General features: G+C 47.4%; 2 protein-coding genes across 6 annotated transcripts in view; both read right to left on the bottom strand.

The window, feature by feature from the left end:
- Hwt (SH2 domain-containing adapter heavyweight) overlaps positions 1–15007 on the bottom strand; it is a 209156-nt gene that overhangs the window by 146461 nt on the left and 47688 nt on the right. The window contains exon 1 of one of the 2 annotated variants that reach the window (XM_077399957.1): positions 970–1353. The exons of the other annotated variant lie outside the window; for it this stretch is intronic. Within the exon in view, the coding sequence (XP_077256083.1) occupies positions 970–1328 (359 nt within the window). The 5' untranslated portion in view covers positions 1329–1353. Of the gene's footprint in view, positions 1–969; positions 1354–15007 lie in introns of those variants that run through there. 2 annotated transcript variants of the gene reach the window in all.
- C12.2 (von Willebrand factor A domain-containing protein c12.2) lies at positions 1609–14866 on the bottom strand. 4 transcript variants are annotated; one of them, XM_077399953.1, is made up of 19 exons: positions 14617–14866; positions 14427–14507; positions 13914–14323; positions 13650–13814; positions 8170–8328; positions 7871–8101; positions 7570–7782; positions 7255–7415; positions 6896–7178; positions 6125–6823; positions 5658–6038; positions 5427–5578; positions 4791–5220; positions 3963–4717; positions 3424–3734; positions 3035–3286; positions 2559–2953; positions 2232–2470; positions 1609–2134 (listed from the first exon to the last, which is right to left on the bottom strand). In XM_077399953.1, the coding sequence occupies exons 1-19, from the start codon at positions 14723–14725 to the stop codon at positions 2017–2019; spliced, it is 5544 nt and encodes a 1847-aa protein (XP_077256079.1). In that variant the 5' UTR covers positions 14726–14866; the 3' UTR covers positions 1609–2016. The 4 variants fall into 4 exon arrangements, with proteins under 4 accessions (XP_077256079.1, XP_077256080.1, XP_077256081.1 ...); XM_077399954.1 differs by lacking the exons at positions 7871–8101; positions 8170–8328 and having other exon boundaries at positions 1610–2134; XM_077399955.1 differs by lacking the exons at positions 13650–13814; positions 13914–14323; positions 14427–14507; positions 14617–14866 and adding an exon at positions 11002–11282 and having other exon boundaries at positions 1612–2134.

Below are 15007 nucleotides of genomic sequence, written 5' to 3'. Positions count from 1 at the left end.
AGCCAGAAATGGGAATAAATATACAATATTCTCTGCATAATTTGCCGTAGCACGTGGCACTTCGTAAATCAATATCTTAGCGTTCTAGAGAAGAGATAAAAGAATTGGCACGAATTGGCATTCTCAGGTTCTTTAAACAGATGAAGATTTCCTCCGTTACTCCGACATGAAAATGCTTTTAAACGTTGCATTTCACGTTTCGCCATCGCGTAAATCCTCTCATGTTAATTCAGACAAGGTAATCACCTTGTTTACCCTACAAACGTCAACCTCGGTTTGGCTGCCGAGCGAGGGTTGACAGGTCTATGGGGTAACCATACCACTCGCGTTCACCTAAAACCTGCTTACGATCGGCGCAAGTGCCAACAGCACGTTGCCACCTGACCTCCACCATGCCTTCCACCCCTTTCACCGCGATCTTTCAGAGCGCGCGGTCGAGCTGTATGTAATCGACCGTTACCTATCGCCATCGAATCACGATAATGTCAAAAATTGCCATCGATAAAAGTTATTCGCGAAGTAAAATGGCACGAATTAAACAAAAACCGGGGATAACAGGAGATACGGATAAAACTGGAGCACCACCCTATATGGATATAACTGTTGCTCGTCATTTCCACTGCTATCGATCGCACGAAGCGACTGAAATTTCGAAGGGAATAATCAACGATAGTCTTTCAAAGAAATTTATCACGACACAATGCCGCAATACATACGCAAGTATCGGCAACAATTTTTTTTTTCGGCTATCTATCACCAGAAAGGTCATTGGTCAACAAGTGCTATCGACCGAATAAGTGCAGGGTCTCTCCCGTTCTATGAACCGCGATAGCAATAACTGTAATAGCAATATCACGAACCTACCCCAATTTTCAACCTACCCCAATACAACTACCCCCCCTCCCCAGCTGGCTTTTACAGTACAGGGTGGAATACACCCGGCGCTATTACATCGTCGCGTTTATTTACCTTCTGACCCTTCTCACGGCCGATCCTCGCTGGGCATGCGGACAGGGCTGTGCTTCCGGCGGACAGTCGCAGCTGATAGTGGCCGCGGCGGCGGCAGCGGCGGCGGCGGTAGAAGCGGGAGTAGCCGGTCGGGTACGACGAACCCTGATTAGCACTGGATGCACCGGACATGGCTGCACCTGGCAGCCGCAGACGATAGTCTGGGGCCCGCCGCCGGAGCTGCCGCGGGACTTACGGCCGCCGCCGCCGCGCTTCGCGCGTTGGTCCACGTGCAACTGGCACGGCTGCACGGGGCAGCCGCAACGGGCCGCGGCGCCGCGACGCCCGGCGCCCTGTACGCGTCTCCACACCCGCTCCATTCAACGACCGGCGTGCAACTGACAATCGGCCGCCCCACACCATCGTTAATCCGGCGGATCGCGCGGGCGCGCGGGCCCGCTTCGATCCTCTCCGCGCGACCTCGGTCGTCCTCGGCTACGTCGTCTCTCCGGGGGATGAAACACCCCCTCTGGCTCTCCGACCGTCATGATGCGCGCTGGTCCACGCTGCCTTCCCCGCGCCCCCGTGACGTTCCTTCCTTCCAAATGCGCGTGGGCGCCGCACGGACAAATCCGGGCGTTTACCCTGAGTGAAAGGTCACCGTTGACTTCTTAGCTGAGATCTCGCGCGATAATATACGTTGCCTTAATATAGAATTAAGATAATTGACGTTTGTGTGTGGTGTGTGTGTGCCTCCGAGTTTGAGGACCGTGGGAAGACCTTATTGTTAGTAATGCGACATGATGAGAGAAGTGCGAATAATATGTGCGTGTTCCTTATTAATGACATCCGATTTCACCCTGAAGCTCTGTGCTCGTATATTAGAAAATTTTTAAGACATTTACAAATTTTTATTTACAGAAATTTACAATAATTTTATAAACGTAATTGTGTTACATAAAAGCATATGTATCCCCAGAAAATGTGTATTAAATAATCCTCTAATAACTATAAACAAAAGGACGCTGTATTTTCCTATGTAAAATTCAACTAATCATATCAATCACATTAAGTCGATCGTGTTGTACTTAAAACCGAAGCAGCAAAAATCTGCTGCAGAATTCGTGGTATATTCTTAAGATCCATGCACACAAACGCGCGACCAGAAGGCATCTTCTTCATCAATCTAAAAATAGTACATGTGTTTTAATTAGCACCGATCGATAGGATTAAGAAAAGACGAGTAACAAGACGGTAAGTTTTTATTATCGTTAAAACTATACCTGGTCGCTTGATCACCCAACGATCCAATAAAAATAGCGTAGGAATTCACGTCCGCGTTAGACGTCAATAATTTTGCGAATCGTGCAGGAGAGATTCCGTAACGCTCTAGATTTGCATCCGAGAGTACAACTACGATTGATTCGTCGGAATCCTCTTTCGCCAAGCTCGCAATTGCATGCTGCGTCGCCTCCAATGTATTATCGCCGGACGTGCAAAATTGCGAGTGAGCGTGCATCGTCTGCAAAGATAAATAATCGCTCGTTAATTAAATCGCGTGGCTTATCCTTTCACGAGAAAAGAAAAACGACAGAAATGAATCTACTCGCCTTAATCACCTCCAGCCTTCGTTTATTGTCCGTCGGCGGTTGCGTGTGATCGACAAAGACAATACGGTAATCGTCGCCGGAATGGCCGACGATGTCGTATTGAAATTTACCCTCGTAACCGCTGAAAGCCTCCATTACCATGACACAGGCCTCCAACTCGCGATCCAGCCGGCCGTCGTAGCCGTTGAACCTGTACATGCTGCCGGACACGTCCGCGACGAGTTTCAATCGTTTTGGTTTCAATTGCGGCGCGCCGATCTCCGGCTCCTTCTCCGCCCGGCGCCGATAGATCGTCTTCTCGCCGGTTAATCCCTCGATTAGCTTCGTATCGTCCAGCTCGCCCGACGTCTGATGCCTGCACCATTGCCGCTCGTTGCTCTTCGCCTGTAGCGTACCTATAAATGGCATGCGAGCGTGCGATACGCGATAAGGAACGCCGACTTCCATAAAAGCCGGATTCGTGCGGGGACGCTCACCTAATATGACCCTCAAGGCCTGCACCTGATTGTGAACCGCGTCGCTGAACTGAGCGTACAACTTGTGGTCGTACTCGCTCATTTTTATGTCCTTGAGTCGCTGCTTGAATGCGCGGAGGCCCATCTCGCGTGCGGCTTTCTTTATATGCTCCGGCACCGCGTTCTTCTCCTCGTCGCTGAGTTGATGTACAGTGTGTCCAGCGTCCAACCGATACGGGCCCCCCTTTCCGCCCAAACCCGCTGTATCTCTGCCTAAAATATAATTTCACGCGTATCCTGTTGCAACAGTTGTTGATGATCAGACACAGGAGATAGTATTTTAGTACGACAACGTGTAATTTCCCTTTAGATTTTATCCTGCTTGTTATCTCGTTTAAATATACCCGTACCTCCGGTTCCCCCGGCCCAAGTGTTACCGCCCACGTGCGGTTCGTTATTCTTATCGACCCTTCCGTGTTTCGGCTCGCTGACATTCTGCCCCGAATACCTCTCTTTCGTGATCTGCATCTTCTCCTCGTCGGCGCCTATCATTTTACGCCACGCACCTAACGACTTTTCTATATTCGTGATTGATGTCTCCCATAAACGGACGCAGCCACCGGCGTCTATTGTGACGAGACCTTCGTTCGACGTAAGTGACGCATAAAGCGGAAGGTCCTTCGCATACAGCCACTGTGACAAGGGCGAGACGTTAACCGGTCTGCGTAAAAGAGATTTAATGATTTTTCTCCGTTGTTCCATCGGAAAGAAATATGCGCAATAATAATAAAGACATATATGATATATCAATATTATCTTTCAAAGACAATAAAGACGTGAATAACGTTCTACAACTCTCATATTTCATAGCATCATATTTCATTTTTTATTTTAATTTATTTAATTTTTCCTTAAAAATATATTTAATGCTTGTTGCAAATTCACTTACTCCGGGATAGGTATGTATCGCAGCTTGTGGTTCACCGTGTCGACTATCTCTAAGTAGCCGGAAATTCCCGTGTGCTTCGTGTCCTTCGGATAAACCTCGTCGGGTACCTGATTCGGCGAGATCGTTCGGATCACCTGGCCGTTCTGCGTAACAATAGGCGTTATGAAGCTGCGCGTTCTTCCTCTCCTCGGCCAAAAGTGCAGCTCGTTAGAGCTGTCCAAATCGGGGAAGCCCGTCGCTATGCCGGCGTACGTATTATCGGTCACCAGGAGTCTATTCGGGCAGTCTATTTTCTGCTGAAGAGCTTTGCTCAGCTCCGTTTTGTGCAGGCTGCTCCTGCCGCAATTCAAGACACTGCCGGTCTTCAGATCGACGCTGTTAGACTCGTCCAACTCGCGCAGCACGTACGGGCACGGATCGGAATCCGAGGATTTCGTAAGAATGTACTTATCCTTCGACGCGTCCTGAATCAACCACTTCCTGTCGGACGCGAGTAAGATCGATTCGATGTTGCACGGCAAGCTCATCGAGTAAGCGCACATGCTCTGCAAATCGATAACTTCGAGTTTGTCGTGGTCCTGCGTGTACAAAACGATCAGATTATGCGACGGGAGTAGATCCGCCTTCATCTTCCACTGAAAATTTTTGCTCCTGAAGGCGTTCGATATCCTGTCGCTGGCGGTATCCAAAAAGGACGAAAACTGTAGTTCTCGAATCGAACCCTCGTTTACGTTTACCACGAGTATTGAATTGCTCTAAAAACGATCAAATCCGATGAACGCTATTACGAGGAAAAGGGAGGGTTTGCGTTACTAACGTACTACTTACAGTTTCTTCGTGAACTAAAACGTCCCCGAGATTGTCGACCGCGATGCTGTAAAACGGCATATTGCCCCTAACGGGGCTGATCAAACCTTGCAGCGACGTTTCGCGAATCTGATCGGATTCCGGCGTCATGCTAAATATACTCAGGGGATTCGAGGTGAGAACGTGTATTCTGTCGTCCGTGCCATCTCCTTTACTTCCATTCGCGACCGCTAAAGCGGTCACCGTGCTGTTTTCGCTAATGGGTAGTGTCCAGTAACTCTGGAGTTCCGTGAACCAGGCCGATCTGGCTTCAACTCGATCCAGAGTTCGATCGTTTTGCGCCGGAAAAATCGGCGATTTCAACTTAACGTACCTTTCCTGAACGGGCATATTTTGAAACGTGCTCAGAACGTTCCAACTACCACAGATCTTCATCTCAGGCAAAGGTATTCTGCAATGGAAAAGAGGAAAGGACATTGTACGCGTCTAAAAATCGACATTTCGTATCTTTATTTTTCTCGTATTTTCATTTATTACAATAGGTTCATCATAAAATTGAAGTACAAAATTGTCCGAATTAACTATATTTTTCTAATACTCTTGTGTGTTTATATATTTTACAAAATACTTAAAGAGAGTACGTAAAGATTATCTTACTCCTTAGCTAAGGCAACATTGGTTGGACTCGTTCCAACGGGAATTCCATGCTTATGGAGCACGGTTACCAAAGTGTCGAATATTTCCTGGCTATATCGATCAAAATCGAAGACGTTACGCACTACGGTACCCAACGGTTCGTTCGGAAATTTCTACAACATTATTAAAAAGTGCGTCATCAATTACATCGTCACTGATCGATCATCCTGAAAGATCCTCGTATCATCTTACCTCTAGATGTTTAACTAAGTTAACCACCTCTCGGGTCGAATAAGGATACGAGACTAGGCCTTGGTCGGCCATACTTCTCAGCTCACCGAAAGCTCTCACTAATTTATGTATCGTCCGCTCGTCTATGTGCGGACCGTACTGCTTCAGGAGCTGAATCTCGCTTCGAATACTCGGATTGTCGACGGAATGCGTGCTGAACAGGTCTCCCAGAGCGCCGAAGAAGTCATTGCCCAAAAACGGGAAACCCGGCCTGTTCGCCAACACGATCATCCTAAAGTCCGGGTGCATCGGTATGCTGTTCGCGCTGCGGGCGTTCCCGCTGCCACGGGGAACAATTCGTCGACCGTCCGACAGAATCATTTCGCCCGATTCCACGAGGGTCTGAAAATGACAGGAATCGTCTCGCGATTCACGACCGACAAAGTGTTCGCGCCATAATGGCTCGCGCTATAACGTCGAGTACGTACTTTCAATATACACGTCACATGCGTGGGCGCTTTGTCCGCCTCGTCGACGACGAGGACGTGGCCCAGTTTAACGGCCTGCACGAGCGGCGAGTCCTCGTAAACGACTTTGCCGTCCCTGACCATAGGCTGCAGGGTGAGAGTTTGCACGGTCGTGTCGCGGTGCAGCTGAATGTACTCGCGCGGCCGGTTCAGCAGCTGCAGCAGCCGGTCCACGATCTTGTTCTTGCCGACGCCCTGATTGCCGACCAGCAGGAAATTCTGTCCCAGACCGAAGTCCTGCAGCAGTTGCTCCAAGAGCGCGACGTGCTCCGGCACGTCGTAGAACACGATGTCGGGTACTTTACTGAGCGCCGCGGTACGATACCGATCTGCGACCGTGTCACCGATCCTAACGGAGTCTTCCGTAACCGAGCACTCGATCGCCGAATCCACCGTGGACTTGGGCGGGACGATGCCGAGGCGACGGCAGGAGTCCTCGAGAGCCTCCTTCGCGATCGCCGGCAAGAAGCGCGCCAGACACGCGCGTTGCACCGCGTTGTAAGCGTCGTCGCATCGAAATCGATGCATTCGCTCTGCAATCCTCAAAAGCTGTCGAGTGCTGAGCGATCCGGCGAGAGACAGTAAGGTCGGATCGTTGGACGAACGTAAGACATGCGCTAATTCTACGATACTTAGCAACGCTTGGCTAGGTTCCCCAAACTGCAAAGAAAGTACTCGATAAGAATCTATCTGCGATCGAGGATGCATCTATACAAGCTTTCCTGCGATCACCTTTGACCGAATGATGTGAATCTCCTCGCGTTTGCCGAGCGGCCTCATCTCGTGGAAGAGGAATAAACTGAGCAGCTCGGAATTCAACCACTGACCGGACGAGCTATTGATGACCGGCGGCTCGGCCAAGGCTATCAGCCTGAAGGCGGGATGGATTCGCAGGATACCGCGGTCGCGCATCTCCTCGTCGGATCTGTTATACTCTTTCTTTATCTCGTCGTAACGATCCGCTCGTATGAGCCGCTTACCATCGTGCAACTGGAGCTCCCGATCGTGAACTAATCTACGGGCAAACGCGATCGCGTTATCATCTTGTGAATCCGCTTGTTAAATATCACGAACCGCGAACGCGATTTTACCTGTGCAGTACAGCTAAGGTGCTAGAATGAATCCTGTTGATGCCGTCCAGCACGGCCAGTTTGCCGTGGAGGGCCGCATCGACCAGCGGCGAATCTCTCCAGACCGTGTCGCCGTTAAGCGACGTGGTCCGTTGTTGTATCAGGTCCCTGGAAGTCATATCCTAAGGAAATATTTCAACCGTTTCATTTCTCGAACGAACTGCGCCGCGATCGCAGGCGCGACTGGTCTTTCTAAGTTGGATCGTTTCTTACTCCTCTCGCAAACGAGAGCGCAAATCGGAAATTAACGGGTACTCTCGCGAAAGGTAGACTTGCCTGATAAAGCACTATTGGCTCCACTTGATATCCTAATAAATCGGCTAGCCGTCGGACGGTGGTGGACTTGCCGCAACCCTTTGGTCCGATCAAGCAAAAGTCGGACGCCAAATGAGATTCCAGCATGCTCGCCAACAAATTATTCTGATAATTAGTCTCTATATAATAATCGTTGTTCGCGCCATTAGATAATTGGCTCGTGCCGCGGAGAACCTATTCGCAAAATAGATTCGAATACTTACAATAAGCAGCGGTGATTAACAACGTAGAAACAATGCGAATATTTATTTATACAGCTTACGTGAAAACTTGTTTTCGTATTATCGCGTTTTATGCTGATCTCCAAAGAATCGTCAGCTTTCTTGGTAATGTCTACTTTACTAGTAACGGTACGCTCCGTTTTGGAATCGTTCAATACGCTAAATGTTCCAAGGATATCCTTGACGGCATTCTGACCCTCTTTACCCAAAAATAGTTTGTACGGGTAGAATCTATGGAAAATGTCGTACACCGACAAGTCGGGATTTTTTTCCTAAGCACAAACACGCGAAATTAGTATAAAAATAACGACAAGGTGCCTGCGGTATCCTAGAAATTTACCATAATTAAAGCGGCCGACGGCAAATTGTCCAAAGGAAAATCTGGCAGGCCTATAGTGACAGCTTCTTGAGTAACTAATGCGTGAGCGCACGATAACAATTGCGACAATTTCCCAGCGTCGACGTTCGGCGTTAAGTTTCTCAAGACCTCGAATTGTTCCTTAAAAATCAAATCTTGATATATGGTACCTCGATATCCCCAAAAAAAAAATACACTAAAATTTAAATAAATTATCTAGCACACTCTGTAGCCTTCTATATATTTTCTTACAGAACGAATGTATCGATACTGTCAAATATAATTATATTTAACTATATCACTGTATTTAACAACCAGCCAGAAGATGCAATCGAGTTTTCAGTCATTAAGCAAGCAAGTGAAGAACTTATGCTTAATATCGTTACGCTCGCGGGCAACTGATAACAGCCTGATAACATTTCTCGCGCTCGAGCATTGCAGTAGTCACCCGGCTGACGCAAGTTCGCAACTCGGAAAGTTTACAGGGCTGTTGCTGGGCGTAATTTATTTAACGTTACTTAACGGTCTATCTGCAGTGCGTTGAACTACTAGAATTCGGTGCGGAACTATCTTCTCATTACTTCTCCGCCTTCGTCGGCATAGCTGGCATCCGAGGGAGAGGGACAGGGAGAGAAAGACAGAGAAGAACCGACGCACGAAAGCGTGCACGTGAGGAATGTTATATACCGCGATTCGGTACGAAACGGTCCTCCTTCCGAGAGAGAGTGATTAACACCGAGAGCTTTCCAACGTTGCGCGCCCGAGCACCGAGTGAATAACTACCACTCGGCACGGAAGCCGCGCCGAGAGATATCCGCCCACCCTCGGAATTTCCATCGAAAACTTTCAATCGGCCCGAGTTATAATCTCGAGCCCTCGATCGGCCGTAATTGCGGCGTTGGCGGAAATGTGGTTTTCGTGACTCGTCCCCGGCACCCGCCGCAAAAATAGAAGAGAATCAATTTTCGGTCGAAACGTTCGGTAACTCCCTCGACACCACGTACGGTTATTACGCACGTCGCAGCTCCGCTCGTCGTATTCCGGTATTTCCGGTTACCTGCCCTTGTCAAACATCACGTCGATTTCGAGGCGGATGAATAATAAATGATCGACGACCGATTCGCGGTATCAGTCGCGAATTAAAAATGCGAGCTTGTTGTTAGGAAAAGTTCGCAGTCTTGTTTCATAGATGTGTCACCGGGCTATCAGGACGTTAACTGGCTTATTTCGCAAACACGCGATTCCCCATTTCCAGCAATTTCCAAGTTCAATGCACTCGCGTCGGAGATGAAGAGAGAATATCGTATTTATTATCGGATAAAAGACTGTCATTATTTCAACAGCGATATTTTTGCAGCTTTAGACTTTACTTTGCAGAAATGTAATAATATAACTTCGGTGTATATTTAGGAAATGCGGCTGGTTCTAAAGTTACCGTAACTATTGCTGTATGTTATTCAAGTATTCACGCATCTACCACTCGTGATAAATAACTACGAATGGGTCACGGACTCGGGTAGACTTAAATTATGGCAACATTTTTTCCAAAGGACATCCATCAGCAGTAAAGTCAAACTTCTATTTTAATACGCCGACTTTCGCGATGATTGATTATTAAACGATGATGCCGTGTATGTAGAAAATAGATGTCCGCGCACCCCTTTCTCCACCAAGTTTTATTACTCTGAAAATAGATGCCGGGCATATTATAGAGCTGTCTTGTGCGATTCCTAAACACGCCGCTCTATTATTTTCGTTTTCCATTGTAGCGATTGCAATTTCGCGGAGGTGACATATAAGTCAACGAAGTCACGAGCAATGTTACATATAATCCATGTAAAACGCAAGGCTAACTCCGATCTAATCCGAATATTATTACGTAACGTATAATCATAAATAATAAAATTTAATAAAATAATAAAATATATCATTTTTCGTATTTCTGTTCCAAGCAAAAATTAAGAATAAAAAGATAAGGTCGCACTCTTCTTGGGATTAGAAAGAAATGACTAGAATATAATTATAATTTTACATCTATGACGCAAATACTCTACTCTTAAAAATTTTTTTAATTTATAAAAAGATTTTTAGAAATTTTCCCCCAAAAAATATTTAATTAGCGAAAGAATCGTAATATAATTTATAATACTTTAATACTGTAATAATTTATAAGTTAGCATTTTAGTTATAGTAACTTCATTTAAATTAAAACCGTCTATAAATTATCTGTGAACTCTCTGACATATGTGTCTCTGGGTTCGTTTCTGCGCGTGACAGCAATTTCTACCGGGCAAGCAATATGTACTCTACGCTTCGTGACGGATAATATTCGTTTCACGAGAAATGGTTTAAATACTCCATGCCGTGTAATTATTTTGAAGTTTTAAATGATCTTTTCTATGAGTTTATTATTAACTGAATTCTATTCAGTTTCCGACCGACGTAAAACAAGGCGATGTCTCCGTCGACTCCAATTCTCTCGACAGACAATAACGGGCTCGCGACACGGCTCCGGATTAACTCTCAACGAAAATGCTATCTATCGCAGAATGTCAAGATGTATCGCAAAGTTAAACTGAAAGGGAATTGTACAGTATAACTTTTTTGTCAGCTCGTTAAACACTAAATAATAAAAAAATTTAGTAACAGAATTATCCAAGAGTTTTTTTTTCATAATAAGCTTGCATTGATTCGAAAGTTTGAATATTTAGACACTCTTTTGTGCATTTAAAAATTGTGGATGTATATAATAATTATTTAATCAAAACTTATTTATATAAATTTATAATTTTGTAGTTATAATTTAATAAATACCTCACATTTTTGCAGCACACGTCATGTTTCGCGTCTCGACAAACGTCATAAAATGCACAAAGTCTTTAGCAACAATAATTGCACATTGTCACTTTAAAAAAATGAGCAAACTGTTTATTAAATATCGTTGATTACAAATATTCGCTTCGTTTCTTTTCCCATCCGCGCTGACAAATAAAAACTCACAACGCGACATCGAGCCAGGTGACGGTAAAAAGAATGTCAGGCGCATAGTTGGAACGATGACACATGCGAAAATGGGAACGCGCGTTTGACCAGTCTATCATTCAATCGCAGGCCAGGGATTCCAGCGAGGACGTCCGTTTCTCAATGGAATTGAAGCTCGGCATGACGATGTGCAGCTGCAGACGGCCAGGCGGGGACCACACGGCCGACCGATCGTTTCCCGATTCATCATCGTTCCTCAAATCGGACTCCTCCGCGCTCGTAGCTCGCGTCTTCGAAACGATGCTCTCCTCCCTCCCGCCCCGAACTCCGTCCTCTTCCGTCTTATCTTTCACCCTGGATAACCGCTTCCGAGCAAACTTCGTCTCGCACTCCAATTTCAAGTTCTTCTGCAGTTTGTAGTTCTGCACGACTACGCGCTCTCTCTCCGTGAACATCGAACCCTCGCGCGTCTGGGAGAGATGTCTCCTCCTCCTGGCGGCAGCACCCCATCGCCGATCATCCTCTCGGACTCTTGAATTCTCTTCCGACCCGGTCTCAAGCTCGTAGTCCTGCGCTCTCCCGGAGAGGTCCAGCCACTGTAACACCCTCTCGGACAACGGATTCCAATGCGCGTCCGACGGTCTATCGGCTTGCTCGTATTCCGTCATAGTGGAGAACGCGTCTCGCTGCAAGCACAACGATTGTCCGACGCTGTTGCAATCGAGGTTCTCGCTCGTCGGAAACGTCGTTTCTTCATTTTCTAACGTTTGACAACTCACGCGGTCCTCATCCAACTTGTCGTTCACGTATATCTCCAGGAGACCTCCGGCTTTCTCGCTGCACATCCTCGCGCAGGGTGGAGCCGATTGTCTGCGCACGATCCTCGGCGGGATCTTGCTGTCCGGAAAATTCTTCTCCACCACCACGTGCAGATTCATGAAGCAGCTGTTCAAGCGATCCAGTCTGGTCTCGGCCTGCTGACGTTTCGCGGGGAAACTCTTCTCCATGGACGTTCGCGGATGCCGACGCAGCCGCTGATTAACGACGACGGGATCGTCAGGTGATAGAACAGCGTGACGCATACCGTCCACCCAGACGGTTCGGACGAACAAAGGCCTCTCCGATGATGCCCATATAGCCGGCATAACGCGATACGATGTGCGGAAGGGTATTAATAATTACCTCGAGCAGTAAATAAATAACGTTTCAAGGTCCGATAAAAAAAGCTTAGCGTTTTCTATGCGCAGTCAATTTTATTTCAGGATTCAATAACGTTATATCTCAAACACTGCGCAATAGATAAAAGATTATATTAAAATTTAATATGTATTTAGTATATGATTTATCTGCCGCGTTTTTCGGAATATAAATTGACGATGGTAAAAAAAACGATAAATCAACGTAGTTTTGACATCCCTTCAATATCTTTTAGAAATAAATAAACGAGGGTACGCGGATGATATTGTCACGGCACCATCTCGCAAAAAAATTTCTTCTTCTTCTTCTTCTTTAATTCTGATCGGCACCAGGTGGAAGCGATCACCTATACGGCCATCAACGGCAAAAAAAATTTCAAACGAGCGAGAGCAATTGCAATCTAATTACATTCGTGACGTCGCGACAGACGTTACCGCGCTGTCGAACTCTGCGCCGGGACTTGGAGAATCGACGGCTTTCCGGCTTGCCTCCTTTAATACGTATAAGCTCCGTGTTCGAATCCCGACGTATCGACTCGCGGGCGTACACGGGGAGGACAGGTAGAGTTTCGACTGCCGGGGACACGCGATCCGAGCCGCGCGATGCCTGTGGCTATGGCGCAGCCACGAGCCCGCGTTTATATGCGAACGAGAGGAACACCGGAAGGAAGGGATAGGACGGAGTGCCCCCCGCGAAGGGGTTCCGTGACGACCTCCGCACCCCATGCATAATGGTACGCCACTCCCGGCCCCATAAATCAGGCGAAAGTTTCGCCCGAGTAATATCCACGCGCGCAACCGTCTCCTTCGAGACGCGCGAGCGGATAGTTTTACATACGACATTCCCTTAGAGAATCCCCTCTTTCCTTCCCTCCCCCGCTGAATTATCCAAATTGTAACAGTTATACATCTGATAGCCGAACGAGACTGAGAGCATAATTGAGACATAAATCAGACTCCGTGTCCCTTAATTGTCAGGGAGGCAATTTTAATAATGGGCCCCAGGCAATCGTACGAATACGTACAATCGTACAATTACCGCGACCAAGTTTTGACGAAGCCGCATCGCTATGCAATCAGAAACTTGTTTAATGACTTTTCTAAACGTTTACTTCGACTCCGCGCGCGATATTATCCTGTGGAAAGGTGACACCGGTACGTTCCGCGTAACGTTCAACATTGTGACGCTTCTCGCGGAACGACACGCGGAATCTACTCGGTTTTATCCCTCTCTGGCCGATCACGTTAATCTTTTTAAAGTCACGCGCACTCGGGTATACTTACCTCGAACTTCGGCGGCGGAATGTGACGCGCCTGAAACCTGGATCTGAGAGGGGGATCTAGCGGGTGGCCAGGATATCGCGGTGACGGTAGGCCTAATGCTATTACTATAAAATCTTCGCTGACCCGTACGAGACGCCACTTGTCCAACTCCGTCTGAGTGTGCGTCTGAAAATAAATTTACAAATAATTAGGAGTAGCAGCTTAGACATAGCTTCGCAGAAAGACATCAACGAAACCCTAAGTAAATCGCAGGTAGATTAGTACCTTCAGCAATTTGTCGTAGCGGGACGCCGGAATGAGAAATCTACCGTCCTCCAAATGCATCTCGCGATTCTCCAATAAATTATTTAGCACGGGCAACACATTTCGCTCCGCCTTCTCCACACCTTCGATCAAGAGAACTCGCCCGTTTGTCGCGGCCCTCACCGCGCTCTGATCGTGATAGTACGCGGTGCCGCTTTTGATCTCTCGCCTCTGCTTCAAGTCCGCTTCCGTCGTGTCGCGGGTAAGCGCGATGAACTCCAATTCCCGTCCGGTCAGCTCCAGGAAGGCGAGCGCGAGCTCGCGCCTTCGCATACCCGGTCCGCCCATCAGAAACATATCTTGTCGCAAAACGTCCTTCTGCAGCATCCATTTTAAATGCCTCAGCGCCTCCTGAGAGTGGGAGTTTAACACTGTTCAAAAAGAATAAAACAGCAGCGCGTTAAATGTAGCTCTTAACGATCTACTGACTGCAACCTTAGTGAGCCTCTAAGCGGCAAAGCCTGCGACACTAACAGTATTTTCTTGGAACGTATTCCGGATTGCTCGCTGGCCTCACTTCCTTCGATACGTCAGCGATAGTGACGACTACGTTCTCTGAAAAAAAGAACAAAGATTAAATGATTACGTCCACGCACTGTAAAAAAAAAAAAAAAAAAATAAGACAGCAACGAATCATCAGGAAAGTTAGTCGCCGCGAGCTCACCTGATTTACAGCGTACGAGCGACGGCAGGTTAGACCAGAGCCTGCCGGATCGCTCCAAGATTCGACCCGCTGTCGATGGGCAGCGAGAATTCCGCAGGACGGACAACATCTCGAGGCGGTCTCTCAGATCTCCTTGAAATACATGATACGCGCAGCGGCGTCCTGCGAACGCGATTTAAATGGAACAGATGACGGACGTCCGACGAGTCGCCGCAAAGTGCTCCGAAATAATGACAGTCCGTCGGTCAAATCTCGAGCACGTTATTTCTTCTTTTTCGACGCACTTCAAAAGGAAATGAGGAGTCTCGTACACTTGGTCACTTGGACGGACGTCACGCTCATCCGGCTCATCGAGATGTTTGGAAGACATAACCAAACTGATCGCCGACAC

The sequence above is a fragment of the Temnothorax americanus genome, unplaced genomic scaffold, assembly GCF_048541705.1.
Source record: "Temnothorax americanus isolate GAGA-0224 unplaced genomic scaffold, ASM4854170v1 Scaffold13, whole genome shotgun sequence".
Classification (NCBI taxonomy): domain Eukaryota; kingdom Metazoa; phylum Arthropoda; class Insecta; order Hymenoptera; family Formicidae; genus Temnothorax; species Temnothorax americanus.
Note: the sequence above shows the minus strand (reverse complement) of the source record. Positions and strands in the feature narration are given on the sequence as shown.